This window comes from Molothrus aeneus, chromosome 13, assembly GCF_037042795.1.
Source record: "Molothrus aeneus isolate 106 chromosome 13, BPBGC_Maene_1.0, whole genome shotgun sequence".
Classification (NCBI taxonomy): Eukaryota; Metazoa; Chordata; class Aves; order Passeriformes; family Icteridae; genus Molothrus; species Molothrus aeneus.
In genome coordinates this window covers 1,670,421-1,698,230 of record NC_089658.1, presented here as the reverse complement: position 1 = coordinate 1,698,230, position 27,810 = coordinate 1,670,421, and the positions used below count along the sequence as shown (strand labels likewise).

General features: G+C 51.4%; 1 protein-coding gene across 2 annotated transcripts; it reads right to left on the bottom strand.

Moving 5' to 3' along the window:
* On the bottom strand, positions 1-23,288 carry LOC136562115 (mucosa-associated lymphoid tissue lymphoma translocation protein 1-like). 2 transcript variants are annotated; one of them, XR_010784469.1, is made up of 15 exons: positions 23,202-23,288; positions 22,749-22,867; positions 22,415-22,568; positions 21,767-21,945; positions 20,742-20,838; positions 19,091-19,117; positions 18,150-18,353; positions 13,738-13,915; positions 10,216-10,290; positions 9,496-9,623; positions 9,145-9,276; positions 8,872-9,020; positions 4,382-4,507; positions 3,121-3,315; positions 1,983-2,091 (listed from the first exon to the last, which is right to left on the bottom strand). XR_010784469.1 is itself a non-coding variant. In XM_066558753.1 (14 exons), exons 1-14 carry the CDS (start codon positions 23,209-23,211, stop codon positions 1,777-1,779), a joined length of 1,893 nt encoding a protein of 630 aa, XP_066414850.1. In that variant the 5' UTR covers positions 23,212-23,288; the 3' UTR covers positions 1-1,776. The 2 variants fall into 2 exon arrangements, 1 of the variants encoding a protein (XP_066414850.1); XM_066558753.1 differs by lacking the exon at positions 3,121-3,315 and having other exon boundaries at positions 1-2,091.
* Between the last annotated feature and the right edge of the window lie 4,522 nt (positions 23,289-27,810).

Genomic DNA, 27,810 nt, shown 5'->3' with positions numbered 1-27,810 from the left:
AAGCTCTGTACATTAAAAACACCAATAGTGTTTTATTCAGAAAAAATAAACAGCCTTGCTTTGAATGAGATAAACATTCACGTTAGGTGACACTTGGCATGATAATGTGAGCCAGGAACAAGCCATGCCTCAGTGCCTCCACAGCACAGCAGGCTGTGAATAATCCTCAGAGGCAACCTCCTCCCAAATGCCTGCTCAGCCATTCCCACTGACCTGTCCCCAGTGCCTGCTGCTGCTGAGTTGATTTTTGGTTCATCCTGAAATTAGTTTATTTTTTTCTGGTTTAGCTTCTCTATCAACCCATCTTATTTAAACTACATCCTCTGAATTTTCTTTTTTTGAGCTTTAGATTTTTTTTCTAGGAGACTTTCTAGCCTGCAGCCAGCTGGGGCCCCTCTTCTTTCCCTTGGCTCTACTCACTGTGAGAAGGATAAAAGCCTCCTCTGTTCTCTTTGGACAGGTTTCCAGCACTTGGAGAATGGTTTATCTGGAAGCAACATTTCAGATTTTTCTATGCTGCAACTGGCACCACAGACAGGGATGTATCTTCACTGCTGAAGGAGAGCAAAACTGAGAAAATTCTGCCTCCAACCCTCTTTTAAAGCAAGACAGAGCTCAGGCATTCTCCCCACCCTGCTGCCCTTGACCTCTCAAGAAGTTCTGCCCTCCAACCTCTTTCTTCCACAGCACCACAGCAGCCAGAAGGGATCTCCAGTGGTCTCTGGTCCAGCCCTCAGCCAGCTTGCATCAGGTCTGGCACCTTCTGCAGCCCAAAGTGAACCTTCCTCTAAAGATGGAGACCCCACAGTTCCCGAGGGTCACTGGCTGTTACTGAGCAATCCCCTTTATCAAACATCCATTAGGAAGCAATCAGGGAGGGGCTGGGACACCCAGGCTGTCCTTTGGGCCCACCTGTGCCTCTCCCTGCACAGCTGGTTCCCCACAGAGTGCTTGAGGCTGCCCACAGCACAGACAGGCACACAGACAGAACAATTTGCATTAATAATAACTTTTTTTGAGGTTATCCTTTCTAATCCTGGTACATTCCATCTCTCCTGTAGGATATTCTGCAGCTGAACTTGGAGCTGCAGAGGGCTGAACACCCTCTGTGCCCTGCTGGAAGGGGCAGGGGGTCAGTGCACCTGCCTGGACACTGCTCCTGCTCCAGGGCAACAGCAGCCTCCAATGTAAACACACACTGCATGCAACATCTGACCTTCCTTCTCCTGGCAAGCTACTGCCTCCCCCCTGTTATAAATACATAAATGCATAACTTAACACCTGCTTTGACAAGGAAACCACACTGGGACCCTGTGGAGAGCCTGCACTGTTTCACCTGGTTCCCTCAGTGCAGCCCTGTGTCCCTTGCACGGGTTGGGGACATCCAGCAGTCGTGGCTGGGATTTGAGCCAGAGGGGTCTGTAGTGTTTGTGGGCTTCTCAATGCAGCAACATTTGTTTCCAGGCAGAAAACATCAGCCTGTGCCCTTGCCTTGCAGCAACACCCAGTGTTATGACTGGTGGGTGGCTGTGTCCCCTGCCAGACACCACAATGACTCCTTGCTGATCCCAATGCTCCCACAGGACAGGCAACATTCCCAGTGGGAACTGAGGCCCTGCACACCACAGAGCACAGACAGGAGAAACCTTTCCAAAAAAGCAGCCTTGGCCTCATTCACACAGGGCTGTGCCAAGGCTGGGAAGCAGCTGATGGATTCTGACAGATTGAGCACTCAGACTGAGGCCTCAATGACAGAGCAGCTCCCCAGGCTGAGGCTCAGGGCCTGTCCTGCCCCAGGCCAGGCAGAGCCAGCTCGCTCTCATCGTTCTCCTCGGGCTCACTGCTGAAGGTGGAGGGGCTGCTGCTGGGCAAGCTGTGCCCAGAGCCCGTGCCCAGGGAGCCCTTGGGCTCAGTGCCCGGCCCCAGGGCATCCTGTGGGCACACCCGGGCAGGGGCTGGCTGGGAGTCCTTCCTCTGGCTGACAAACTGCCTCAGCAGGGATTTCTGCAGGGTTGTCTGCAGGCTTTCACAAGTCCTCTGGTTTGTGCTTGGCTGGGTGTAATGCAAATCCAGCTGCAGGACCACATCTGTCTGGAAGGGGAGAACAAAGAACACGAAGTGAATGGGAGAATCAGATTGGAAGCAGAGCTTTCCTATGCTGCTGCCAGCAAGGAGCCTTGGCTGCTGCTGTGCAGGCTCACAGCCCCATGCTGTGGCACGATGGAGCAGCACTACTGCCAGAGAAAATGGGCTGAACACACTCCTACAGCTCACTGTGCCTGCAGGCCTCAGCCACAGAGTTTGGATTTCTCCTGAAGTCAGGCCATGTGGGATCCCATCAGCTCCACCAGGGAGCTGCCACTGCCAGCATCACCCCTGGGGCACAGGGGAGCAGGAGCAGAAAAGAGTTTCTAGAGGAAGATGCCATGTGAACAGTGTCAAATGCTCTGCACAAGCACAGGCAGATGACACCAGTTACTGTCCCATCACCCACCATTACTGTAACCCCATCACAAATACATCAGGCACAGTCAGCCCTGAGTGAAGCCATGCTGGCTGTCACCCAATCACTTCCTTACTTTCCATGTACCTTAGCATCATTTCCAGGAGATAACAGGAGATCTTAGCATCATTTCCAGGAGGATCTTCTTCACAATCTTGCCAGGCACAAGGTGGGACTGACTGGGCTGTATTTACCCAGGTCTTTGTGCACCATGGCCAAGAGCAATGCATGTGGGAGAGGAAAGCATGAACCACTCACAGTGCTCAAGGCCAGGCTGACAGAACAATTGGGGCTTGGAGCACCCTGGTCTAGTGGAAGGCATTTCCTGCTTGATGAGCTTTAAGGTCCCTTCCAGCCCAAACCATTCTGGGATTCTAGGAACTAAAACACCCCTCACACTGTAAAAGCCAGCAGCTTTAACCAGCAGTGCTCCATAGGGATCTACTCACTGCCTAGCACTATTTTAGAATTTTATAAAATATGAAAAAATAAGAGAATAACCACATTTGTGGCAGTCAAACCCCTGAAAACAGATCCCCAGCACAGCACTGTGCCTGAAACACCTGTAAAGAGCAGGGAGAGGTACAATGGAACAAGAAAATTCTGGCAGGCAATACCTGGTCCAGGTCTCCCGTCTGCACTTAAAAGCAATGCAGAAAATCAGGGAAAGGTTCAGAAAAGAGCTCCAGGAACAATGAAGAACTGAAAGCATTGCCATATGCTGAAGCACATCACGTACAGAGCAAGCAGAACTTGCTGTAGGCAGATCCAGGCAGCAGCTTGAGAGCAGCACTGGGTGTAAGATCCACTGGCTGTGTGTTAGGGGAGGAAGAAAAATCCAAGAATGAACAAGGTGCATACTGCTGTTGGAGGAGAAACAAGCCAGGGGACAAGCAATTCTGCTTCTCTCATGGTCTTTAAATAGTTTGAGGGTGTTTTGAAGTGTGCCAAAGAGGCACAGCTTGGATCAGGCTTGGCAGTGTCACCCTGATGACTGGAGATCCTGGCCAGCCCATGAACTCATCTCTCAGGCAAGCACACAGCCAGTGAGACATTCCTCCATCTGAAATAACTGGGCAGGTCTGACCTCCCCGTGGGTGATGGGGCAGGGAGCAGCCTCCTGGGCAGGCAGCAGAGAAAAGCTGAACAATCCATGACTGGTGATGCCTCTCTGCTCTCAGCAGAGGCTGCTGTGGGTCAGCTCTGATAGCAAAGTCAGGCAGAGGAGACAACACAAAAGCAAAGAGCATCCACAGTCAGGTTCTGCAGCCTGATTATAAATCAGAAAGATTTTGCTGAGGTGGAAAAGATGAGGTGAAAGGACAGTGCTCTCCTATGGAAACATGCTGGGAGGGCTGGGTGTGTCCAGCCTGGAGAAGAGAAGGATCCAAGATAACTTCAGAGCCCCCTCCAGTGCCTAAAGGGACTCCAGAGAGCTGGAGAGGGACTGGGGACAAGTGCCTGGAGTGACAAGATGAGGAGGAAGGGCAGGGATAGATGGGATATTGGGAAGCAATTCTTCCCTGTGAGGGTGGTGAGGCAGCTGGTTGCCCAGAGCAGCTGTGGCTGCCCCATCCCTGGAAGTGTTCCAGGCCAGGTTGGACAGGGCTTGGAGCAACCTGGGATAGTGGAAGGTGTCCCTGCCCATGGCTGGGGGTGGAACAAGAGGAGTTTGCAGGTCCCTCCCAACCCAAACCAGTCTGTGATTCTCTAAAATAGGGTGGCTTTTGTGCCTTGAAGGCCAACAAGCTCCTCTTCAGTCTGGATGTGACAGTGACACATGGTCAGAGAGGCAGATCCAGCTCCAGCCATGCAGATAAGGACATCAGCTCCACGAGAGTGCAGAGCTGGGGAAATGTGCACCTGGCTACTCTCTACCTGAATTTTCTGCAGTGCACAGAGCTGGAAGATGCAGTCCAGCTCCTCCCTCTTGTACACAGAGGCCAGCAGAGTCTCCACGTGGTCCAGACAGCTCTCCCTCTGGATGGCCACAGCATCTGTGTCCTGCATCAGGAAAACAAGAGGAAAGGCAAGGAAATTTCAGCATCAGCATGAAGAACTGAGGCACAACTGCCCATGAAACATGTGCTCAGGGCTTTGATTAACACATTGCCTGGTGGAAATGCTGGGTATCCTAATGGAAGTGCTACAGAAAGCCACAGGAATGCAGAGGTTTTACTCACTTGCCTTGTATGTAATGAGAGGACCATGAGTGTCTCAGCATATGCTGCAGTTGAGATGGCCACAATAGACACAGTACCATCAAACAATATCAGAAAGCATCAACCCAGACAGAGCAACACTTCAGAAGGCTGCCAGCATCTGCTCCTCTTCTTTAGCCCAACTTTTTACACCCTGATGTTGATGCATTGCCCCTGGGTGCCCTCTGCTCCCTTTGGTGGTTGCTCAGTGCCCCTGGGCACTCCATGGCTCATTGCTGGCAGTGCTGCTCACCTGCCATTCCCAACTACCACAAACTCTGAGCCTACACCTGAGTACATCTCACTGTGAAAAATGGGCTACAGAGGCATTTCCAGCAGAGCAGGAAGCAGCACCAGCTGGTATCACAACCACTGCAGGGCCAGCAGTGTGTTATGGAGGGAGCAAGTTTTCCAAAGGCACTGAGCTGTGCTGAGTGCTGATTTAGCCCCCCACCAACTACAGAACAGCCAACTCTTGCTGAGTTGCTCAAATTAAACCAAAACAGCACTGAGATCCTCCTCAGTACCAACTGAGCCACAATAATACCCCAGGAAGAGACAAGGGAATAAAGGTCTTATGAAATCACAGGTCATGGAACGTAAGGGGATAGAATATAAGTAAATAAATGTAGTATAGAAAGTAATCTTACCCCCTAAAGAGTTACAGCTGGGTTAATTATTAAGGATTAGGAGCAGGCCTGATGTTAACAGGCCACAGCTGTAGCCAAGAAGAAGAGTGTTATAAAAGAGTGGAGTGGTTGGTTGAGGGGACCTGGAGTCAGTTGGCTGCTGTGAAGATGAGTCAGTGCCTAGAGGAGCTGCCTACAAGAAATGTCAAGGAGGTATGAAACTCTAGTAATGTGGAACCCTTGCAATGTAATGACAATAGAACTCTTACAATATGATGACAACAATGGAATATCCTGAGTTGGAAGGAACCCACAAAGGTCATTGAGTTCAACTCCTGGCCCTGCACAGACACCCCAACACCTCCACCCTGTGCCTGAGCGTTGTCCATGTGCTCCTGGAGCTCTGGCAGCCCTGGAGCTGTGGCCAAGTCCTTCCTGCCTTGGATCTGAGCCCTCCAGAATGGGTGACAGACCACAGCCTACCAGCCCCTTCCAGAAGGTTCCCTCTGCCAGCCAGCTCTGGCAACCATCCCAGTGTGATCCTTAGCAGGAGAAGTTGCCCTGGGCAGGCTGGTGAAGGAGGCTGTTGGGATATTTAGGGAGGGAGAAGTTGGAGAAACCCTGGGAGCTCTTCCTGACCCTCCCTGAGCTGCTGCCTGCAAGCAGCCAAAGAGATTTGGTTCTGGCCAGGAGAGTATGAGGAAAAATATTGGATTCCAAATGCTGGCTGGGATCTGCAGCATCAGGATCAGCCCTGCATGCAAGGCTGGTGGAACAGGAGGTCACTGGAGGCTAAGGAAACACCACTTATCTCTGTGCAAGAGAAAGCCAAATCCATCTCTGCACTTGGCAGCTCATTACAGGAAAGACAAAAACCTGGAGGAGTTTTGGGGAAGATCAGTCCAGTGAATGGAGACTAAAGAGGCAGGAAGCAGGTCAGGCAGATGCTGCTGACACAGGGCTTTGGCAGCATGGCTGCACAGAGGAGGGTGCAGCCCTGCTGTGTCCAGCCAGTCCATCCTCCAGCAGGGCTCTGAGCTGCCCCAGCCCTGGGGTCCAGCACAGAGAGGATGTGGAGCTGCTGGAGAGAGCCCAGAGGAGGCCATGGAGAAGCTCCAAGGGCTGGAGCCCCTCTGCTCTGGAGCCAGGCTGGGAGAGCTGGGGCTGCTCACCTGGACAAGAGAAGCTCCAGGGAACCCTCAGAGCCCCTGCCAGGGCCTGAAGGGGCTCCAGGAGAGCTGGGGAGAAACTCTGAAGTGACAAGAGGGGAATGGCTTCCTCCTGCCATCAGAGATTAGGGAGAATGTCCTCTCCACTGTGGAACTTGCTCCCTGCAATTCAAACCATGTCTTACTTCCATGTTGGAAACAACTTTTTGTAGATTTCAAGGCCCTGTAAAATCAACATTTTTGCTTTTCTTGCCTAAACTACAATTGCCTTGCTCCTTCCTTTCATTACTTTGTCTGTTTTTGTTGGCACACTTTTTTTCTATGAAGCATGGACCCAAAGCTGGACCCAGTGTTGGAGCAACAGCCAGGAGAGCCAGACAAGACCTCACAGGGATCAGAGCTCTACTTTGCAACCTTGCCATGGGTTTGTGCCCTGCTTTTGTGGCCTCAGCTGTTTTGGGCTCTGACCGGGACTGGTTCTCCACTCACTGCCCATCCCATGCTGATGCTACTTTTTATTCTTGCTCACATGCAGGAACTTGTATCTGCTGAATAACAGCCTTGGCCTCAAATTGTACCTTAAGTTATCCAAATCCTTCAAAAATCTGCTTTGTAGCACCTTGGTGTTATGGGATCTGTATATTTAATAAGCACATCAGTGAAGATATCAACCAATCCCACAGCCCTGATTTTCCAAAAAGCCCAAACATACTCAATCAGCCTCCAAGAAGGAAACTTTCCTCTTAGTTTTAAGTGGAATTTCCTGTGCATCAGTGTGTGCCTATGGCCTCTCCTCCTGGCACTGGGCACTACTGGGAAGAACTTGGCTCTTTCCTCTTTGCACCCTCCCTGCAGGTGTCTGAACCTGTCCTTCCACAGGATGAACAGCCCCAGCTCTCTCAGCTTTTCCTTACTAGAGGGGGCCCAGTGTCCCCATGGGCACCTCAGGGATCCCAGAGGGGGGTGGTGGCTGCTGTGATGTCTGAGGTGGGCAGGTGACACTCATGGAAGGACATGCTGCTGCCTCTGCAGACAGCCCTGGAGCTCAGTGGGAGCCAGCTCCATCATGCAATAGGACAGAAAGAGGGATCTGGCTGTATTGGGGTCCCTTTTTGTCCCCCCAATCCCTCTTGAGACAGCTCCAGAGGCAGGAGCAGGCAGCTGGGTCCTCCTTTCCTCCAGTCACTGATGTGGGGCAAAGCACACAAATACATGCTCACATACACAGACACAATTTTCATGCATGATGCTCACAAGGGGAAATGATGCTGCAGCTTAGGAATAGGCAGGATCAGGCTCCAAACCTCCTGGATACACCACACTGCATCAGTGACCCCAATGTGCTGAGGAGCAGTGTCCCTCCATGAGAAACAAGGGCCAAAAAATCCACCACAAACGAGCTCCACTTCAGGAGGAGAACTACAGAAAACAAGGGAAGGAGCAGCAAATTAAATCTGTACAAGTGGCATGGAGACCATCAGTAAAGCCCACACTGGGCACGTGGTCTGTGTGGCATTCACATTCTCTAGAAAAATCCCTTTGCCCGGGACTTTTCTCCTGGGAAGCTGAGGAGCCTCAGAGAAAAGGAAAACAATTCTTATCTCATTTGCTTCTCCTGTGTTTGCTCATGTGGAATGTGTTTGGAGATTGTTTACCCACAGGTGATTGTTCCATTGGATTCTGCTGGGAGTTGTTTTCACTCTTTGGCCAATCAGGGCCAAGCTGTGTCAGGACTCTGGCAAGAGTCAGGAGTTTTCATTATTATCCTTTTAGCATTTTGTAAGTATCCTTTCTGTATTCTTTAGTATAGTTTAGAATAGTATTCTATAATATAGTATAATAAAGTAATAAATTAGCCTTCTGAGAACATAGAGTCAGATTCATCCTTCCTGCCTTTGTAGGGACATTTCCTAGCAAATACAATAGGTCTGGGAGGAAAGGTTTGAAAAAAGGGTTCAAGAAAGCTGGTACAGCTCAACTGGGAAGGAATACATTGTTGCATTAAGATATATTAGCACAGCAGGCTAAAGAAGTCAAAAAGCCAGACCTACTTTCTAACACAGAAAACAGAATAGCTCTCGGCCTCAATCAGATTAAATACAATAATTTAATCAGGCAGGCCAGAAATCAATCTGAGGGATAACTGGTTAAAGGCATCCAACTGCTGCCAAATCTTTTTTGTGATGCATGAGGAACAAGGCAGGGAATCCACTGAGATGTGGAAGGAGCCTCAAAGAGGTGAATGCAGAGGAGAGGATCCTTTTGCACCTGGAACCAGCCATCCCCACTCCTCAGGACTCAGCCCAAGCACCCTCCCCACCTGTGACCGGGGGAAAGCAGCCCAGGAAGGGCACAGGCAGAGCACTCACAAGCTGGTGGAGCAGGAGCTGGGGCTCAGTGATGTGTGCCAAGGGTGCCAGTGGCTTGGCACACACGAACATCAGGTTGGAGAAGAGCCGCAGGAAGCGGAGCTGCACCCGCAGCCCACACGGGAAGGTCACGGTTCTGCTCGGCAGCTCTGCAAGGGAAATTCCAGCACCATCAGCTCCTCTGGGGGTTCTCTCAACACCTCCCTGCACAGCAGCATCCCTGAGGGCCACAGGCACCCCCAGCTCCTCCTGCCCACGCCCTGCATGGCTCACCTTGGCCGTGGCCCCAGTGCTCAGCAGCTGCTCCCGAGGGACAGATGGGGTCTGTCAGGGACCTGGCTTCCTTCAGGGTGTGCTTGATCTCCATCACCTGCTTCCCAGTGACCAGGGGATCACGGCCAAGGTCTGGGGGAAACAGTGGGAAGGGAGCACAAGGATCACTCCAGGCTCCTTATCGATCTCCATGCTGCTCAGAGGCTACTGAAAGCTCCCAAGGGGCACAGCCTGTGATTTGGAGTTCAGGGAAGAACTGTGGGTGGGGTGGGATGGGATGGGATGAGGTGATGTGAAGCCACTCTCTTCTCACACCTGCCACTGAAGAGAGTGGTTTCCAGCTTCTCTTACCTTCTAACACATCCTCCAGCATGTGTGTAACCTTCTTCTCTTGCAGAATGTGTTTCTTCAGGTATTTCATGAAGATCCCAGAGCTGAACTCCCCATCCTGCAATTCAAAGGCTTCTGCATCTTCACTCCTGCAAGAGAAAGGGTGTTTCTTCAGAGTCCTTGCAGTTCTGCATTGGGCATGAAGTCCAAGTTCAGTCTGGGGTGGCCAGCTCCATCCAGACTCTATTGGCTGGGTCAGAGTGAGCTTCTCAAGGAATAACACAAAGTGCTTTGGTTGTGCCCTAGAGAGGATGGGCAGGCCACAGGACAGGAAAAAGCAGTGGAAGGCAATGGGATAGGACAGCACAGTCTCCTCTGCCAGCCCAGGTGGGTGGCAAAGGTGAAAAGCCAGAGGAACTGGCACTGGACCAGTAAATAACACCCAGCATCTCAGGAGGCTTTGGGTGAGCTGCTCATGGGACATCCACCTGGAGAACCAGGCTGAAGATCAGGTGACAGGAGCTGATGTCACCTTCACACACAACTTTCAACTGAAGCAGAGGCTGATGGCAGCAGGAAGGACAGAAGTGCCTGGACAGCACACCCAGCAGATGCAGGGTGAGAGCCAGAGGGAACATGAAATCCTCTCCAGCCTCTGTGCAGGAAAGGCTGAGAGGAGTCAGGGCTGTGCCAGGGTCTGCTCCTGAGGTGTGAGGCTGTGGGAATGCTGCAGTCACTCACGTGGAATAGCCATAGACAGTGTTCCCCCAGGGCTCCAGGGGCTGCACCTGGGACAAGGCACGTCCTGGGTTGTACCTGGAGAGGAGGCAAAGGCACAGGTCAGTGTGAAGGACATCTGTCAGCTGGAGGGGACAAATCCCACACATTCCTCATGTCCATCTCTTAGGGGTGGCAGTAGGAGCAACTCTCATCTCAGACATAACCAGAGAGACTAAAGCTGGGAATCCCACCAGAACCCAAACCACAGGGAAAGGTGTGGTGTGTCCAGCTGTGACTTACCTGCACTGGTGAGCTGCTCCCTGCCCTCAGCCTGAAGCTGTGGTACCACCTGGAGCTGTGGGTGCACGTTGGCACCTCCTGCAGAGGCTGGGTTTTAACAACTCCAGGCAGCACCACAGTGCAGAGAACACACAGGTGCACTGTGGCCCCATTGCACAGCTGTCCCATTTGGCACTCACATGCTCTGAAAAAACCCCTTCACCCAGGATTTCTCTCCTGGGAAGCTGAGAAGCCTCAGAGAAAAGGAAAACAATCCTTATCTCATTTCCTTCTCCTGTGTTTGCTCATGTGGAATGTGTTTGGAGATTGTTTACCCACAGGTGATTGTTCCATTGGATTCTGCTGTGAGTTGTTTTCACTCTTTGGCCAATTGAGGCCAAGCTGTGTCAGGACTCTGGAAAGTCAGGAGTTTTCATTTTATCCTTTTAGCATTGTATAAGTATCCTTTCTGTATTCTTTAGTATAGTTTAGTATTCTTTAATATAATATAGTACAATAAAGTAATAAATTAACCTTCTGAGAACATGGAGTCAGATGCATCATTCCTGCCCTCACCAGGGCACCCTGCAAACACAATAGTTCCTCAAGAAGTGAGAGGTGCCCAGCACCATGGTTACAGCTCAATTGTCTTTGCACCCCACAGGGCTCTTCCAGACCATGCCCACACCTTTGCCTTAGGGAACCAAAGCAGGCTATGGGTGATACACCCCCAGATCTCCCTGAGATGGGATCAGGGCACACACACACAAGAGAATCAAAGCCCAAAACTGGTCCTGATACCTCGGTCTAGACACAGAGCCCCTATTATTCCCAAAATCAGGTAGATCCATGGTGACAGGACCTGATTTCCAACAAAACAGATATCTTGGTTGCACTGAATGGTTAAACTTGCCCATCTGACTGCAGCCAGACTGAGAGCATGGGGACAGAGTGCCTCCAGTTCACACCAGTGACTCGGAGCTGTTCCCAGTCACATGATGACAAGAACCAGGCACAGAGGCAGAGTTAGTCCATGTAATTCAATTCCAGCACAGTTTCCTGGGGCTGGAGCTGGCACACTAAGGACAGCAGAAAGGACAGGGATATTGCCATCAGCCAGCATGTCACCTACTGCTGGTGGCACAGTCTGGAGATGTTCAATGGCAGAATTCAACTGGCTTGTGTAAGTTGTCCTAAAGATGATCAGAAGAGAAAATGTGAGAAAGGAGACATGTTTCTAAATCTGAATATTGAGATTTATCTGCTCTTCAATCGCTCTTAATTTAAGGCAGAAATCTTTGGTTCCAGATCCTAGGATAAATCAGGGAATTCCTGGAAAAGGCAATCACATCCACCCAGAATCAGTATATCAATGTATGAGGCTACACACAGGCTCTGTGCTCTGATTCCTCCCCTGCTAAGGCTGAGCATCTGCTCCCACTTGGCAAAGGGAGATGTGTTTCTCAGCACCCTGGCATTTCTGATGCCAACACATGGGGTGAGCAGAAGCTCTGGGTGAGCTCCCTCTCAGCACAGCCACAGCTTCATGCAGGAGCTGCTGACAGACCTGCAGCATCAGCCTGACCAGGAGGGTGCTGGGAAAGGAGGCCCTGGGAGCCTTGTTTTACACAGTGGTGTAAATACACACAGCTATGAAATCCAGATGCTTTCCTGAGCTGAAATGGTGACTTCCTGAGCTCAGGACAGAGCTCCTGCCCCCACATATCAGGGATAACAGCACTGCATGAAGTGCTGTGCTTGCTGTGGAAAAGGGCAGGTGTGAACTTCAGGGAAGGAGGGAAAAAACCAGCTGCACAAATTTGCCTAAATATAACAGCAGAGCTCACTGTGCATCCTCCTCAGCAGAGCACCACTGAGACTCCATTGAGCAAAGGAACCAATGGCAGTGCCAGGGGAGGAGACAGCAGCTCAAAGGGAGACAGACAGCATCTCAAAAGCTGCTTTACAGACTGTTAACACTTGCACTGGTGTCCCTGTGCAGCCCTCACAGTGCCTCCCCATCACACAGATGGCACAGCAGCAGCCCAGAGCTGCTCCAGTCCAGCTCCAGCAGAGGATCCATGAGAGCCAGGAGCTCCTGCTTTGCTGCAGGCCAGCCCCTGCCTCTGAGCACACTGGGGAGGGCAGCCAGGTGTGCCAGGGAAGCACCACAGCCTGCTCTCAGCAGCCAGCAGGGAGGGAGAAAGGGGATGCTCCACTCTGGGGAGTTCAGGGCAGCATCAAGGGACATCAAGCTCCTGCTCCTACCCCAGAGCTGTGGGACAAGTCCCAGCACAGCCAGCTTTAAGCTATTCAAAGCAAGCAGCCCCATCATTGCAGCTAAAAGGCATCCAAAATTTATCATCTCTCAGGGGCTGGCAGCTCTCTCAGGGTACCAAAAGCTCTGTTGTCTTTCCCATTTTTAATGCAGGAACCACAGCAGGAAGAGAGAGATATTTTGCTCTCCAGGTCCTCTCTGACCTGTAAATCTGCCTCAGGAGCCTGAAATAAATGAACTAATGACAGCTTCTACTGCAATAGTCCACCCACCTCTGCTGAAATTGGACAAGTAGTAATTTCCTGCAGCAGGATAGAAGTCTGCAGGCCAAGGGAGGATGATGGGTTTTCCACAGAAAGTGGGAAAATGCTGATCCCTGACCTCAGCAGCAGCAGCAGCTTCACAACACGACCACTTCAGAAGGATTTAAGCCCAGCAAAAAACAAGTAGCAGGGCTTAAAATATTTTCCCTGTCATGTTGCACTCTTCTCACAGATGTTAACAAGAATGCAGCCAGGAGAAGAGAGGTGAACTGAACACTCCCAGCCTGAGCACGTGGGAAATATGGACCAGGAAAGCACACAATCAGTGAGATCAGATTAGGCTGAAACACAAAATAAAAACCCTGTGCTGAGTTTCAGCCAACAATTTATGCCAGGCAGAGCCATCCCTCCACAGGCTCAAGGCAACCTTGAGTATCTGCTAGGCTTCTTCACCTCAAAAAACCAAGGAAGGGTCTCCAGCCCCTTCCCTCCAGCAGATCTCAGACAAGGTCTGATGCTCTCTGCACTAAGACATGACTGACACATCCCCAGGACATCCTGCAGGACCTGACAACGTGGTTGATTTTATGTCATAGATCAATAACCCCTGGCAGAGGCTCAGCAGCACCATGGGGGCTGTCAAAACCCACAGCTGAGGATGGCTCCCCTGCCCCAGCCCTCAGAACACCCAGCCCAGGTGAGCAAGGGGGAAGAGGCCCCTACCACTTCCTGCAGGTGTCCAGCAGGATGATGTTCAGGGCTGTCTGCTGCTGCTGCATCTTCTGGAGGATCCTCTGCACGCTGATGCAGTTCTCAGGGGCGTAGGGCTGTGGAGCATCCACAGGGACCATGTAGTTCCTCCCCAGATGTTCATAGCCATGCCCAGCATAGTAGAACATAGCTGGAACAGGGAGAGGAGAGGGTGAATCAGGATGCCAGCCTGCAGGTCTGGACCAGCTCCCCATGGCCACATCCCACCCCCTGTCCTGGAAGGGCACTGGTGCAGGGCAGACCTAGACCAGTATGGAACTGGAGCTACCTTGACCCCACAATTTCAACTTTTTCCCAATTTATTCCCTTCATTAGTGCTGGAAGCAGCCCCAAGAGGCTCTCCTGTGCTTGTGGATTCCTGCACCATTTGTCTCCTGAGGACCTTGGATTTACACACTGCCAAACCCTCTGTGCTGCAACACCCAGGCTCAGCACCTGTCAGGCTGAATTTCACCCTTGTACCATCTTTGGGTTTGTCCTCAGCTCTCTGAAGGAATAAGGCAACAGAAAAGGATTTTACCAGGATGGAAAATACATTAACAGCCATTTAAATGAGAAGCTCCTCAGTTTCCTAGTTTTGGAGAAGAGACTAACAACTGATAGGAAACATTCTCCATTTCAAAGGTCTGCCTGTATTCACACACCTATAAACTGGTGAAAAATTAGACACAGAGAGAGATGAGTTCTTCAGATGTCCAGAACATGAGGATTGTGTGCTTCAACAACCTCAAACCAAGCACCAGCCCTGTCAGGCAGGGGAGGACTCAGACTCACGCAGATGCTGGTGGGAAGCCTAAAACCCAACAAGAATTTTGGGGTTTATTCTTAGGCACAATGAAACTTAGTAATGGTTTCTGCCTTCTCAAGAGATGGGCTATCCAGGTGGGAAGCCAGCACTGGGGAACTTGGCATGGCCTAAGCTGGGGCTCCTCTCCAGCCCAGTGCTCAGTGCAGGGCTGGCACAGGGATCCCCAGGCTGGAGCTTCTCAAAAGGGGCAGTGCCTGGTTACCCCTGCCCTGGACCAATGCCACTGCCTGGGGGATGCTGCTGGTGAAACCTGGGGAATTGAAATGGGTTGAAAATAGCTCTACGAGGTGACACAGGGAGTTGAGTCACTACAACTGGGGGACAGCAAAGAGCGAGAGGTCAGAAATGGGAAAAAGCAGCTGAGAGGCAACAGCAGGAGAAATTCTTCACTCAGATTCACTGCCAAAGCCCACACTTCAGTGAGTAACCTCTCCTCTGTTTTCCTTCCACTGCTCCTGCCCCTGCACTTGGCAGGACGCTCACTTTTGTGTGATTCTGCAAGGATGCAGGGACAGGGGCAGGAGCTGAAGGGCTGAAAGCATGACCTCATTGTGTGCAGAATGGAAAACATGACCTCATAGTCAAAAAGACCTTGAGTCACCTTTGGTTTCTATTCTCAGGGGACATTGGAAAGTTTCTCAAATGGCCATTTTCACAGGTGCCCATGAGATTTGGGTTTCTCTTCAGGTGGATCAGCAGCCAGAGGCAGCAGGCTCTGATTTGCAGAAGCTTTAAACTTCTGTAACTTGCGAATCAAAGCCACAGAACCCTCCCCTGAGACTAGAAAAGAGTATAAAACAGGAAGCCTTCTAGAAAAATTAGATTTTTCTAGAAGGCTTCCTGTTTTATGGCTCAAGGGGCCTCAAGCTTGGGCCGGCCCCTTGAGCCATTGAGCACTGGTGGCTTTCGTCCTTCTGCCTGTACATGCAAGGGAAGTGATGACATCTGTCACCAGGCAGCATCACTGAGGCTTGGAAAAAATGAAATGTAACAGGAAAGCCCACAAAGAATGATTCACTCCTTAAATCTTCTAACTTTTGAGGTCTTGTTGAGTACCTGAATGCACCACCAAGTGCTCCCCATGCTATATAAACCACAAAGACTCGTGTTCAAATCAAAAAAGGTGAGTTTCACATCACTTGAGCAACTTCTCCAACTTCTCCTGGACTGAATCTCTCCTCCTGAACAGGAAAGTCAACAATTTGCCCAGAGAAGGAAAGGGATATTTTATTCTGAGTTCTTTCCACATTGTATGAGTCAGAACTGCTTGTCACAGAAAAAACTTCTGAGTACTAAATTAAAAAGGGGAAGCTCCAAGCACTGTTTATAATGCAGGAAACGTCAGCATGAGGCTGAATAAAGGCGATTTTCTGCTTGCGTTGCATTTCCAACATAATTTTTTTATTTGGGACTTTTTAGGATGCTCAAAATAACATCCACGGGAATTCCTCACTTGCCTGAGGGTGGAATAATTAGATCACTTACAGGATGTTTCAGGGGCTTTCAGAAATCCTATACAGCTTTTTTAAGATGAGATCTGGAGGAAAAGCAGCCCGATAATCCACCACCTCCATACAATGAATTACACAGACCTTTGGATCATAGGATCACTAGGGTTGGAAAAGACCTCCAAGATCATCAAGTCCAACCTTGGACTGAACCTTACCATCCCACTAAACCATACCATGCAGTGCCACATTCACTTGTTTTTTGAACACTTCAGGATCTAGGCCTGGAAGCTGTGCTGGGATGTTCTGGAGATGTGGAAGGAAATCTCACAAAAGCCTACAGTTCCTGGAAGGAGAGTTACAGAGAGCAAAAAGCCCAACTGCCACCATCAGCATAGACCATACAACTAGAAACAATGAGCACCAACCCATGGGGGTTCATGCTCAGCAGTCAGCCCTCTCCTCCCTCTGTGCTCTCCTGACTCAGCTCTGGTGGCTGCTACACAGGAGGTGGCACCTCCAGGTTCCTGAAGAAGAACACTGGGATGCCACAGGAGTGTGTCCAACACACACATGGATGTACAGGATTGTCACAGGCACCTCTGGGGTCTCTAGCAGGCTGCCTGAGCTGCTCCTGGAGCTGCTGTCCCACCACAACTGGGGCACTCAGTAGGGAGCCTGACCCAATGTCCCACCATTCATTCAGGATTCCAGAGAATGTGGCAACAATCCTGAACCCAATCACTGCTGGATCCAGCCCACACTGGGGCTCACTGCCTTCAAAGAACAGCACACCACTCAGCCTGGAGAGCTAAAACCTCTCCTAAACAGGCCTTAAGAAAACCTCAGCCTAAGCAGGCATTGCCTCACTAACACTCAACTCAGCTGTTGATGTTTTTCCTGACAGCACACAAAATCAATTTTGCCAGGAAGGATCAGAGGCCACGAATGCAGAGAAGCTCTAAAAGTTTAAATAAAGCATGACAATATGAAAGGTTTGCTGTTTCCAAGCCTTTTTTTCTCTCCAATGCTTAGGAAGGGCCATGGATAAAATGCCTTTTGCTCGCTATCCATGTGCCATGGATAGAGGGTAAGAATGGCAGCTGGGATGACTCTGGCCTGGGAGAGGTAAAGCCTGGGATACAAGGAGATTTCAGAGAGCAACAAGAAAAGGAAGCTGCAAGTGAAGTCATGGCAATATGCTGTCACAGGTGATGTGCCAGAGTGCCAGGACTGCACGTGGCCCTTCCCACCAGCTCAGCTCCCCAGATGAGTCAGTGCTTCCCAGAACAAGGTGGTTGTGCAGCATTTACCTCGTGGCCAGGTCCCCATCCACTGCACAACCTCCAAACCTCCTGCTGAATGCCAGCCTGGCTTCAGCCCACGCTGACTTTCACTGCCTGGGTGCCACTCAGCTGCCATGTAAAGCCTCACACTGAGGTTTGGAAACAAAACACAACCACCTGCAAGATGTTTCCAGGGTATCTGTCATGCTGTGAGAATCTCAGAGACCCCAAAGATGCTATTTTCACCACCAAATCTGAACACCTGCTTTAAGATCCACAAGATCTGCTGGTTGGGTTTGTGGTTGAGGAACACTTCCTTACTGAGCACAGTGCACAATTAAGCACAAAGCCAAGCCCAGCCTCAAAGCCACCTGCAGCTCGAAATGCTCTTCTGCAAAAGGGTTGTCAGGGGCCCAAATTAGACCTTCAGGAAAGAGAAACAAGGAAATCATGACCAGATGCAGCAGTCAGGGCCCAAAAGGAGCTCCCCTCTTCACACATGAGTAGGGAGGGGGGGCAATCAGTCAGTCTCCTCAATTATTTTATTCAAGGAAAATTCAAAACCCCCTTTCCCATTCACTATTGGAAGCACTGGCTCCCCAAAAACTCAGTGTGAGCCCATGCTGCTGGGATTGGAGGTGAGCCACATGTTGGAGAAACATCTGCCAAAACTAAACTATGCTTAATCCAAGGGCTCCTGCCAAACCTGCTGTCCTTTGAGATAGCAACATTCAATTTCTTCTCTTTTAATTCAATAGCTGTTCAGAAAATTCCCTAATCCCTCCTCAGCACAAGCAGGGGGCTGAGCTGCCTTGGCCTTACCATAGACTCCCTTCCCCAGGAGCTGCAGGAACTGAGTGACTGCTGTTGCCATCTCAGCCTTGTTCAGATCCAGCAGGGACACAACCTGGAAGCCCAGATGCTCCAGAAGATGCCTCAGCTCAAACACATCCCTCACAGGAGCCATGAGGTTGGGGTGATGCTGGTAACGGTTGTTGCCCACTAAAAGTGCTATTTTGCCTGTAGCTGAAACAAACACCAAGTGAAAAAGCTGTAAATGCTCAGCAGGAGGCAAGATCTCACCTCCTCCTCTTGGAGTGAGGATATGGACAATCTAAGCAAAGATAGACTCGAGGCTGCTGCAAGCCAGAAGCACTCTCCAGAAAGCCCTCAGCTTTCTGAACACTTTGACAAAATACACAATCATTTTGACATAAAGGCTTGGAAAGTTTTCAGTTGACAACCAAAATCCCAGGAGTGCAGAGGTCCTGTTCTACCTGCCCTACCATGAGCCAGGCTGAGGGGTCCTTTCCCTCACAGGGCTGAAGGAGAGAAACCCATGGCTCCTGCTTTGATTTTATCTCCACCTCCCACTGTAAAAAAATGGGATTTATGTTGCTCAGTGGTGGTGGGAGGGAGAGACTTTGCCCTGCTCTGAGGAGGTAATTCAAATAGGGATAAGTTGTCATTTAAACAACACTTTTTAAAATCATTTGGCAGGCACAGAGCTTAAGACTCAGTTACTCATTAGGAATAATCTTACTCCACTTGCTGAAAAAGATCAGGGTTTGGCAGGGGTTGGGATTAATTTTATGCTGTACAGCTGTAATCCAAAAGGGCAGAGCCTGTGGCAATGTGGTCATAAAGGCTTGAAGCAGTCTCTGCAGAAAAAGCACTCCCATTCCATGTCCTCCCATCCACTCTGGAGCCTGGCTTTTAACGAAGGGAATAATTGCTCAGGAAGAAAAGATAACAGTACTCACCAAAAAACTTTCCAGAGCCGCACGGACCTGGGAAAGAAAAAGGGAAATTATAAGCCTGGGTTCAGTAAGCCTGGGCCTAGCACCCAGTGCAGGTCTGAATTCTGCTCCAACAGCCCTGACCATGCACAGCTGAACAAACACACAGAGGACCTGCACAAGCAACACTCCTCAAGCAACTCTTCAGAGCCTGACTGCTAACCTTAAAGACACTGCTCTGATGCTAGGAGGATTTCTGAAATCCAGCCTGATTTATGACATCCTGAGCAGCTGGGAAGCAAAGCCTGGAGAGGTGGCAGACCAGGAAAGGAGGGTCAACATGGAGAGGCTCATACCTGATGTGACTCACCTGCTACCTCACTGCAGCAAAAGCAAAGGAAACAAAATGACTCAAGGTCAATACAAGCTCCAAAACCAGAGTTTCTCTCCATAAATGTGCAGTGCAGAGGAAGTTGCCCTGTTTGCTTTTGATTGCAACAATATTCACAGTTTTTCATCTCCCTGCTCTGTCTTTCCCTGTTGTTTTAGCAGTTCTGGCTCACCAAAGCCACTCACTTTGGTCCACAAGCTCTCCTGCCTGAGCACTTCCAGTCTTTTAAAATCATAATTACCTTAACAGCTCCAGCTTTTCCTATTTCAATCAGAAATAAATTTAAAAATCCAGCCCAGAAGAACATTCTAGAACCCTACATGCTTTAAAAGAAGAAATGAATGATAAACTGCATAAATCTCATGGGTCTTGAAGACCTCTGGCTCCTGAATCAGTGCTGCTGATACACAAGAGATGCCTGAAAAGCTGCAGAACAAAACCACTCATTCTTTTCTACCTCCTACAGAGGCACTTGTTGCATGTGAAAGCTCCCCAGCAGTAATACATTGAACCCAACCCAAGCTGGTGTCCTTTTCTCACTGTCTGTGCCCCCAGGATGTGTTTTGCCAGCTGTGAGGAGGCAGGCAGAGTGCTCTCTGGCTACACAAGATCAATTTGTACTATGGAGAAATTTTAAAGCCAGCATAAAAGGCAGGATAAGAAGCTTATGGCATAGAAAAATCTCTAGGTGGAGTAAAGAGCTAGCAAAGTCAGCCTGAGCTATTCCTGCCTCACATAAGGTAAAGGCCCAGGGCCAAAGCAGCCAAAGGTGGAGCATGCCCAAAGCTCTGGGAACACATCCTCTCCCTGGGATCCATCACTCACATAGCATCAGCCCTGAGCTGGCTGCCCAAGGGGCCTGAACCTTCCCAAATAAACACCATCCTCTCCAACTCCGTATCCAAACACATCCCTTTGTGTCAGTGAAACTGGAAATGAGTAGGGCCACAGGAGCCTGCTGAGATTGGGCCTGGAACTGTGAAAGCAGCACCTTGGCATGGTGTTCTTGGCAGTTCTGAGAGCACTGAGCCTGCCCTAACACAGCAGGTGTCTGACCCATGGCAGGGCCCAGCAGCATCCCATGTGCCAGACAGTGCATCACTGCATTTAGGGGCTTCTCCAGCCACTGCTCCCTTTGCTCCCTCAGTGTCAAGGAATCTTGTTTATCATGGTCCTCATTCACCAGCTCAGCACCTCCAGAGAGCACCAAATTCCTGTGTCCCCTCTAGTTCCATCCCACAGCAGGTGACACACAGCAGAGGGACATGGGCTGGCTCTGCTCACCGATGTGAACGTCCACGGCGCTGCTCCAATGCTCTCCATGACTGTTGGAGGCACAGCACAGGTACGTGCCAGAGTCACTGAGCCTCGTGTGGGTGATCTAGGCAGACCAAAAGTTAAACCACATTATTTATGGTGAAAGTCTGAAGATCCATGCCAGGATGTGCCAAAGGCACTCGTGTTCATGGAATAAAAAGTATTTCTCCTGCTGTTTGGAGAGACTTTACCTCACAAAGAATCAGGACAGGGACAAGAACCAGAGCAGTACCAGCTGGTGAGGACTCTGGTTTTCCAGCCCAGGATCCTGCTCAGAGAGGGACTAAAGACACCACTGAGTCAGGGTGGCCATAGTTCTGTCTATTCAAGCCCTGAACACCTCTAAGCACATTGCTGCCTTTCTGGCTCCAGCACAGCACCATCCACCTCTGAAAGCCACCTCTTCTTAGTGCCCAGACTGAACTTTCCCATCAGAATTGCAATCTAAGGCCACCCTCTAAGACCATCTGTAATACCATCAACCACTACTGAGAAGAGACTGGATGTCTTGTCCTTGTGCCTTTCACATGATGCCCTGGGAGGAAATTTCCTTTCCTGATTCAATAACACATCATTGATTTACACTCAGCCAGAGACACAAAATAAAGCCAGCCCCTCTGCTGCCTCCCTGACTCTCTTCTGCCAGGACCAACCACATTTCCTTCTAGGTCCCCAGCAGGCAGACAGCATTCCCACATCTCCAGCAATTCACACACAGAGATCTCGTAGCTGTTCTCATGTCTCTGCATAAAAGGGCACAAGAGATGTGCTGAGAGCCTTTGACACATCTATGGATTGGTTACCTCTTAGAGGAATATCCACAACTTTAAAAGAAATGTACAAAACATATTCCCCCTTCACACAGAGCCAGCCAGCCAGCTGCCAAAGCAGCAGGGTGATATGTGGAGGGCTTTCTCACAACCCTGCAATCAGCTTCTCCCACTACCCACCTCAGCACCCAGAGCTCCTGTACTGTCCCCAGAAAACCTTACCTGGAGCTTTTTTCTCTTCTGCTGCTCCAGGAGGTTCCCATTGCGGTACCACTGGTAGCTGGGGGCTGGGACCCCCATGGCAGCACACTGCAGCTGCAGGGGCTGCCCCAGCTCCACCCGCTGCTCCTGGGGGTTCAGGACAATCACTGGCTCTCCTTGCCACAGCCGAGGGGGCAGACCTGCAAGGCAGCAAGACACAATTGGTCCTCCCTCCACAGGGACAGCAAACAACGCCATCTTTGACCATCACTACTGCACCTTTCTCCTTGGGGAGCAGGGAACCCTTGGGAGCAATGCCTGTGACAGTAAATGCCACACCAAAGCCCTGCCTCTACCTTCCCAAACCTGATCCTCGCCCTTTCCTGACAAAGGTGAAGTCAACATTCTAAGGAAAACCACACCCCATTTTTGGTCAACTTTGAAGTAGCCAGATGGGTTCTCCCAGTCCCAATACCCAGAATAACTCTGGAAATCCATGGCAAGCATGAGGTGCAAGTGCATGTGGATGGGGCTTGGAGCAACCTGGTCTAGTGAAAGGTGTCCCTACCCATGGAAAGGGGTGGAACAAGATGAGCTTGAAGGTCCCTTCCAACCCAAACCATTCTGTGATTCCATAATACATCAAGAAGGTAAAAGACAGGCTTGTACCTCTGGCAACACACTGATGGACCTCTACCTTCACCCAGTCGGAGAAGACAGCATTTCTGTGGAGGTCATTGACTCTGCAGGTGTAGAGTTGGGTCTGTTCTGCAATGATGGGCAAGTCTTGGTTGGTTGCTCCAGGAATCAGGCGGCAGTCAGACTAAAGGGAAAACACAGGCAGTGGGCAGCAATTCCCTCCTTGCTGCTGGCAGCAGAAGGCACCAGGAAGCCCCTTGTAGGAGCAACAAAAGTGGAAACCCCTGGATCCTCCCCTCCTTCAGCTCCCCCGCTGTGTGCAGGGACTCAGCTGGTGTCATACCCAGGGCCACCCCATCCTTACCTGGTACTGACAGAACCACTGGTACTGCAGCGAGGAACGTCCCTGGGCTCGGCACCGCAGCGTGAAGGAATATCCCACCGGGACAGAGACAGAGATGGGCTGCTCTGTTATGGTAATGGCTGTGGAGAAACAGCAGCTGGAGGCGGGAACAACACTGCAGGCACAGCCCAGCATCTCACTGTCAGCCGGTGGCCAGGCATGGTGGGCTTCAAGAGGGACACCCATCCCAGCAGGCGGGGAAGATTGGAGAGAATGGAGAGATGGATGGATGGATGGATGGATGGATGGATGGATGGATGGATGGATGGATGGATGGATGGATGGTGTGTAGGTGGATGGACAAGGGGATGGGTGGATGGAAGTATGGGTGGGTGAATGGATGACATGAGGCTCTTCTGGCTATTCTCGCAAGTGCCCGGGGGCTGGCACGGTCACTGCCAAGTGGCCACTCACCTTCCTGCATCGCTTCTCCGGCGGCTCCTCCCCGGCCTGGGCGGCCGCCGGCCGGCCCCGCGGCGGTTCCTGTCCCCGGGACGCGGCGGCGGCACCTGCGACGAGGGACGGCGGCGCTGGGGCGGGTCGGGCCGGGCCGAGGGGCCGCTCACCCGGCGCGGGGGCCCATGGCGGGCTGGGGGCTGCGGCGCCGGGCCGGGGCCCGCACTCGGCTGCCGCCGGCCCCGCGGCCCCGCACTTCCGCGCTCCCGGCCCGCCCCGCGCCCGCCAACACCGGGGGCAGCGCCGCCACGCGCCGGGGCCGCGGCGGCACCGACCGGACCGGCACGGATCAGACCGGACCGGCACCGCACGGACCAGAGCGGAACCGCACGGCACGGCACGGCCCGGACTGGCTCCGTAAGGACCGGCCCCGCACGGACCAGCTCCGCATGTCTGGCCCGCTCCGACGGGGACGCTGCAGGACGCGCCCCTCGCCACCATGCCGAAGCTGCCCGCAGCTCCAAGCCCACAGTGACCTCTCCCCCTCTCCCCCTCCCCATGGGTGTCCCCACGCCCACCCCCACTGGTGACCTCGCCCCCCTCCACGCTCCTTACACGCGGCCTCCCCACCGCCACTGCTGACCTCAGCCTCATTCACACGGGTGTCCTTCCCTCCTCCCTACAGCGTGTCCTCGTCCCGTCCCCCTCCCCACCACCCCACTCCCCTCATTACAGGTGTACTTGTCCATATCCCACAGATATCCTCACCCCTTCCCCACGGGTGTTTTCTTCCCCATCCCCACTGGTGACCTCACCCAATCCCCACAATCGTCATTGCTGCTTAGCCACAGGCGTCCTTGTCCCCATTCTGACTGGTGACATCAACTACTGTCCTCCCCATAGTCCCCCCTCCACTCCTTACAGGTATTCTTGCCCCTCTCCTCATAGATGTCCCCCCCACACTGTCCTCCACCCCCTGATGAGTATACTCGCCCACATCCCCACGGGTGTCCTCACCTCCCTCCCCACCAGTGTCCTTAACCTCATCCCCACAGCCATCTTCACCCACATCCCCACGGGTGTCCTCACCGTGTCCCCACAGGTGACCCTGTCCGTCCCCCCATGATCACCCACGCTCTCATCCCCGCAGCCACTGTCGCCCCATGCCCACCGCCCTCACCCCCCAGGCTCCAGGGCCGCACTCACGTCTCTCCTGGGGAGCACGGCCCGCAAGGTTCATGGTGGAGCCAGCACTCCCAGGGGTGGGTGTGTAGAACCCCCTTCCTCCGAGAAGTCCCCGCCAGCTGGGCCGGGCATCACGAACGGCCCTGGGGAAGTGGCGCTGGGCCAGCCCTCCGGAGGTTGCACAAGCCCCTCTGGGAAAGAAGGGAAGCGTGCAGGAGTCCACAGCGCTGTGCCGAGACCTGCACTTGCAAGGTTAGGGCCAGGTCAGGCTCATTAAGCCAATACACATCACCTTTCCAGAGGCATCAGGGCTACAAGGAAATTAGCTGGAAATGGTGGCTAGGGAGGACAGAGAGTGGCCAGGGAGTGACTCATTGTCATTCCCAAAGAACCTTGAAGTGACTGGGATGGGAGTGTGACACAAAGCTCGGAGGAATGAACTCAGGGCAGTCAAATTTGCAAATTTGCTTCTCCCTATGTTAATAGTCCTAGGAAGCAGGCTCCCCGGAGACCAGGACTTCAGCATGGGGGGCCCATGGACCAGTTAGAGAGGAAGCTGTGAGAAACTCTCACTCTGCTGCTGAAATTTCTCTATCCTGTAGCTATGGGCTGAGCAAGGAAAAGCGAGGCCATCAGGGATGTCTCTCCCAGGAGGCAGCATAGAAGGGCACAAACAGAGGCATCACGATGGCAGAGAGAAGCAGTTGTGGCCAAGTGCTTTGTGGATCCATGCCCTGTGGAACCCAGGGCAAGGCTGAGCTGTGCCACAGGGCCAGAGGGACTAAGCAAGGCTGGAGGATGCATCTCTAAATGCTGCTTTTCTTTTATAACAGGTGGGGAAGAAGGTGGTAGGAAAAAACCAAACCCAACACAACTGGTGGATCGAGGAAAGACTTTCTCCCTCCATGTCCTTTCCTTTGTGCAGAATGGGATAGTTACACTGCAAAGACAGGAAAGCTATAGGATCTTCCTTTGTGTTCATCTCACCCGCTGTCTGAGGTCACACAGACCCTTCTTTTTCCTATTTTCTCCAGGGTCCAGCTAGGCATTTGGAAATATATCTATAAATGATTGAAAATGAAGGTTCTGGCTGAGTATGTGCCAGCAGCTCTGTGGCACATGTATCCTGCAGAGTTATTATCTATGTGACACACGTAGCTAATAAAAATGATCATTAAATTAACCCCAGCACTTTCCCATAGCTAAAGATGACACTTCTGGCTGATGCAGAATCTCTTCAAACAGCTGGAGGTTGCTGTGTTCCCTGTGGACTGTTTCTGCAGGCTTGAGAGAAAGAATCCACCTTCAAATACCTCCTCAGGAAGCCCATTGTGCTCATGCTCTGTCAGAGCCCTTCCCTGGCACCACCTGTTAATATTTGGGGAAGAACCAGAGGTGAGAGCTTGTTGCAGGAGTGCAGGAAGAAGCCTGTCATTTTAGAAAGGGAGGAAGTTAAGGGTGCAGGATGGGAAAGGGAAGGATAAATTGTGCAAGAGGAGTGAGAAAACATCTGTGCCTGTGTGAGTCGGTGCTGGATTTGCAGGCAGAGGAAGAAAGCTTTGCTAACGAGCTCTGAAGGCTCGTTTCTGGCTGGCTCAGGCTCCAGCAGCTGAACGCGTTTCCCCCGGAGCCAGGAGCAGAGGGCACTGTCACTCTCTGAGCAGACTGACGGGAGAGCAGATGCTGTGAGAGGAAGCTTTCTCAGCAGGCAACAGGCACGGGAACCATTCAGAGCTTGAAAGGGCAGAAAAGGAATATAAGCCCTGCATGTCAGGGGGAGGATCAAACACCACAGCAGGCTCTTTCTGCGCTCACCATCCAGGCTTCTCTCCACTGACGGGGTGCAGCACCAAACCATGGCATGACCAGGGTGGGAAGGGAGCTCTGGGGGTCTCTGATCCAGCCCCCCACTCTGAGCAGGATGTCAATCAGCTGCTCAGCACCCTGTCCCATCCATAGTCAACTATCTCACAGAATGGAGAGTGCCTGTCTCTTGGGTCCCCGTGGTACTGCTTGATTCCCTTCACAGGGCAAGTAATTTTCCCAATATCTAATCAGAACTTTCCTCCTTGCCATTTGCATTTTGGCCTCTCATTCCATCACTTTGCACCTCTGAGTCTGTGCCCTCCTATGAGGTAGTGAAGAAAACAAGGAGATCTCCATTTAGCCTTTCCCTGAAACCTAAACCCCAGTTTCTCTCATCCTCTTCTCCTATGAGCTCCTTCAGTCTTCTTGGTGGCCTTCACTGGACTTGGTCCAGCATATTAGTGTCTTTCCTGTATTTGGGAATCTGAAATCAGGCACAGTTCCAGGCCCAAAGCAGAAACCTACCTGTACTGGACCCCCTTCTTAGCTGGTCTGGGCTCTGTTCTACCAGATCAATATGCCAAGAGATGGGCTCATGGTAAAATAATGTGTAATTCATATGTTGGGACTTCAGGTTTCCTGAAGTTGTGGGACCTGAAAATCCTCTTTCTCTTTCCAGAGAAAGGGATGGGATCAGGAGAATGCCAGCTTGAGTCCTCCCAGCCCAGCATCCTGCCTCCCACATTTGGGCAGCAGTCAGAGCAGAGCAAAGGGTGTGAGATCAGGGCACACACACACTGAATATTCTTATGCAGCTCAAACATTTCTTGAACTGAAGGTTATATCTTCATAGCGCATAAACCTCGGGAGATTTTCTTTCCACAGATTTGTCCTGTGGATTTTATTAATCCCTGTTGACATTGAACAGCCACAGCCATGTGTGGGAGTAGCCTAAAGCCAAGGGGAGGGAGGAAGCATGTCCCTTTCACTATTTTGCCTCCTGCTAATTTGACTTGTTCTCCTTGTCCCTCTTAGCTGTGTATTTCTCAGTCATGGGCACCACAGTAGCTTCTTCCAGGCTGAAGAGTCCCAGTCCACACAGTTACCCTTCATGCAGCAGGCAGCCTGGACCTTGGCTCATCTTTGCTGCCCTCTCTGAGTTCTGCATTTGGGTTTTTGGGCATCTGCTGTTTCTGTTTGAGATGGATTATTTCTAAGTGATGTTAGCTCACACAGAGCTCACTGCTGCCTATTGAAAATTAGGATTGTGGTTTCCCCCATGGATCATGTTCTATTTGTTTTATGCAATTTCATCTGCTGTTTCACTACCTGGTGAAGGTGAGGCCTTCAGTCAGCCCTCTGGGACCACCCTTCTCCCTATTTCCTAGCACCACACCCAAATGTCTTAGGAGGTCCATCTCCTTTGCATTTGCCAAGATCAAATATCCTCTCTGGTATCACAAATCCTGCAATTTACACGCCTGATAATGTGACCACCTGCCACTGTTGTGTCACCTGTATAGGTGATGCACACACTCTGGGTGTCTGTGCATACCCTGGTGCCAGTCCCTATCCAAAGTCACATTCCAAATCACAGTATTTGCTGAGGAAAAGGAATCAGGAATGTCCTGCACCA

Coding starts and splice junctions, on each gene's coding strand:
- LOC136562115 (XM_066558753.1), bottom strand. Junction 9,277..9,495: donor GCTGGAGGATGTGTTAGAAG/GTAAGAGAAGCT, acceptor TGTTTCCCCCAG/ACCTTGGCCGTGATCCCCTG. Junction 9,021..9,144: donor GCACTGGGGCCACGGCCAAG/GTGAGCCATGCA, acceptor TTTCCCTTGCAG/AGCTGCCGAGCAGAACCGTG.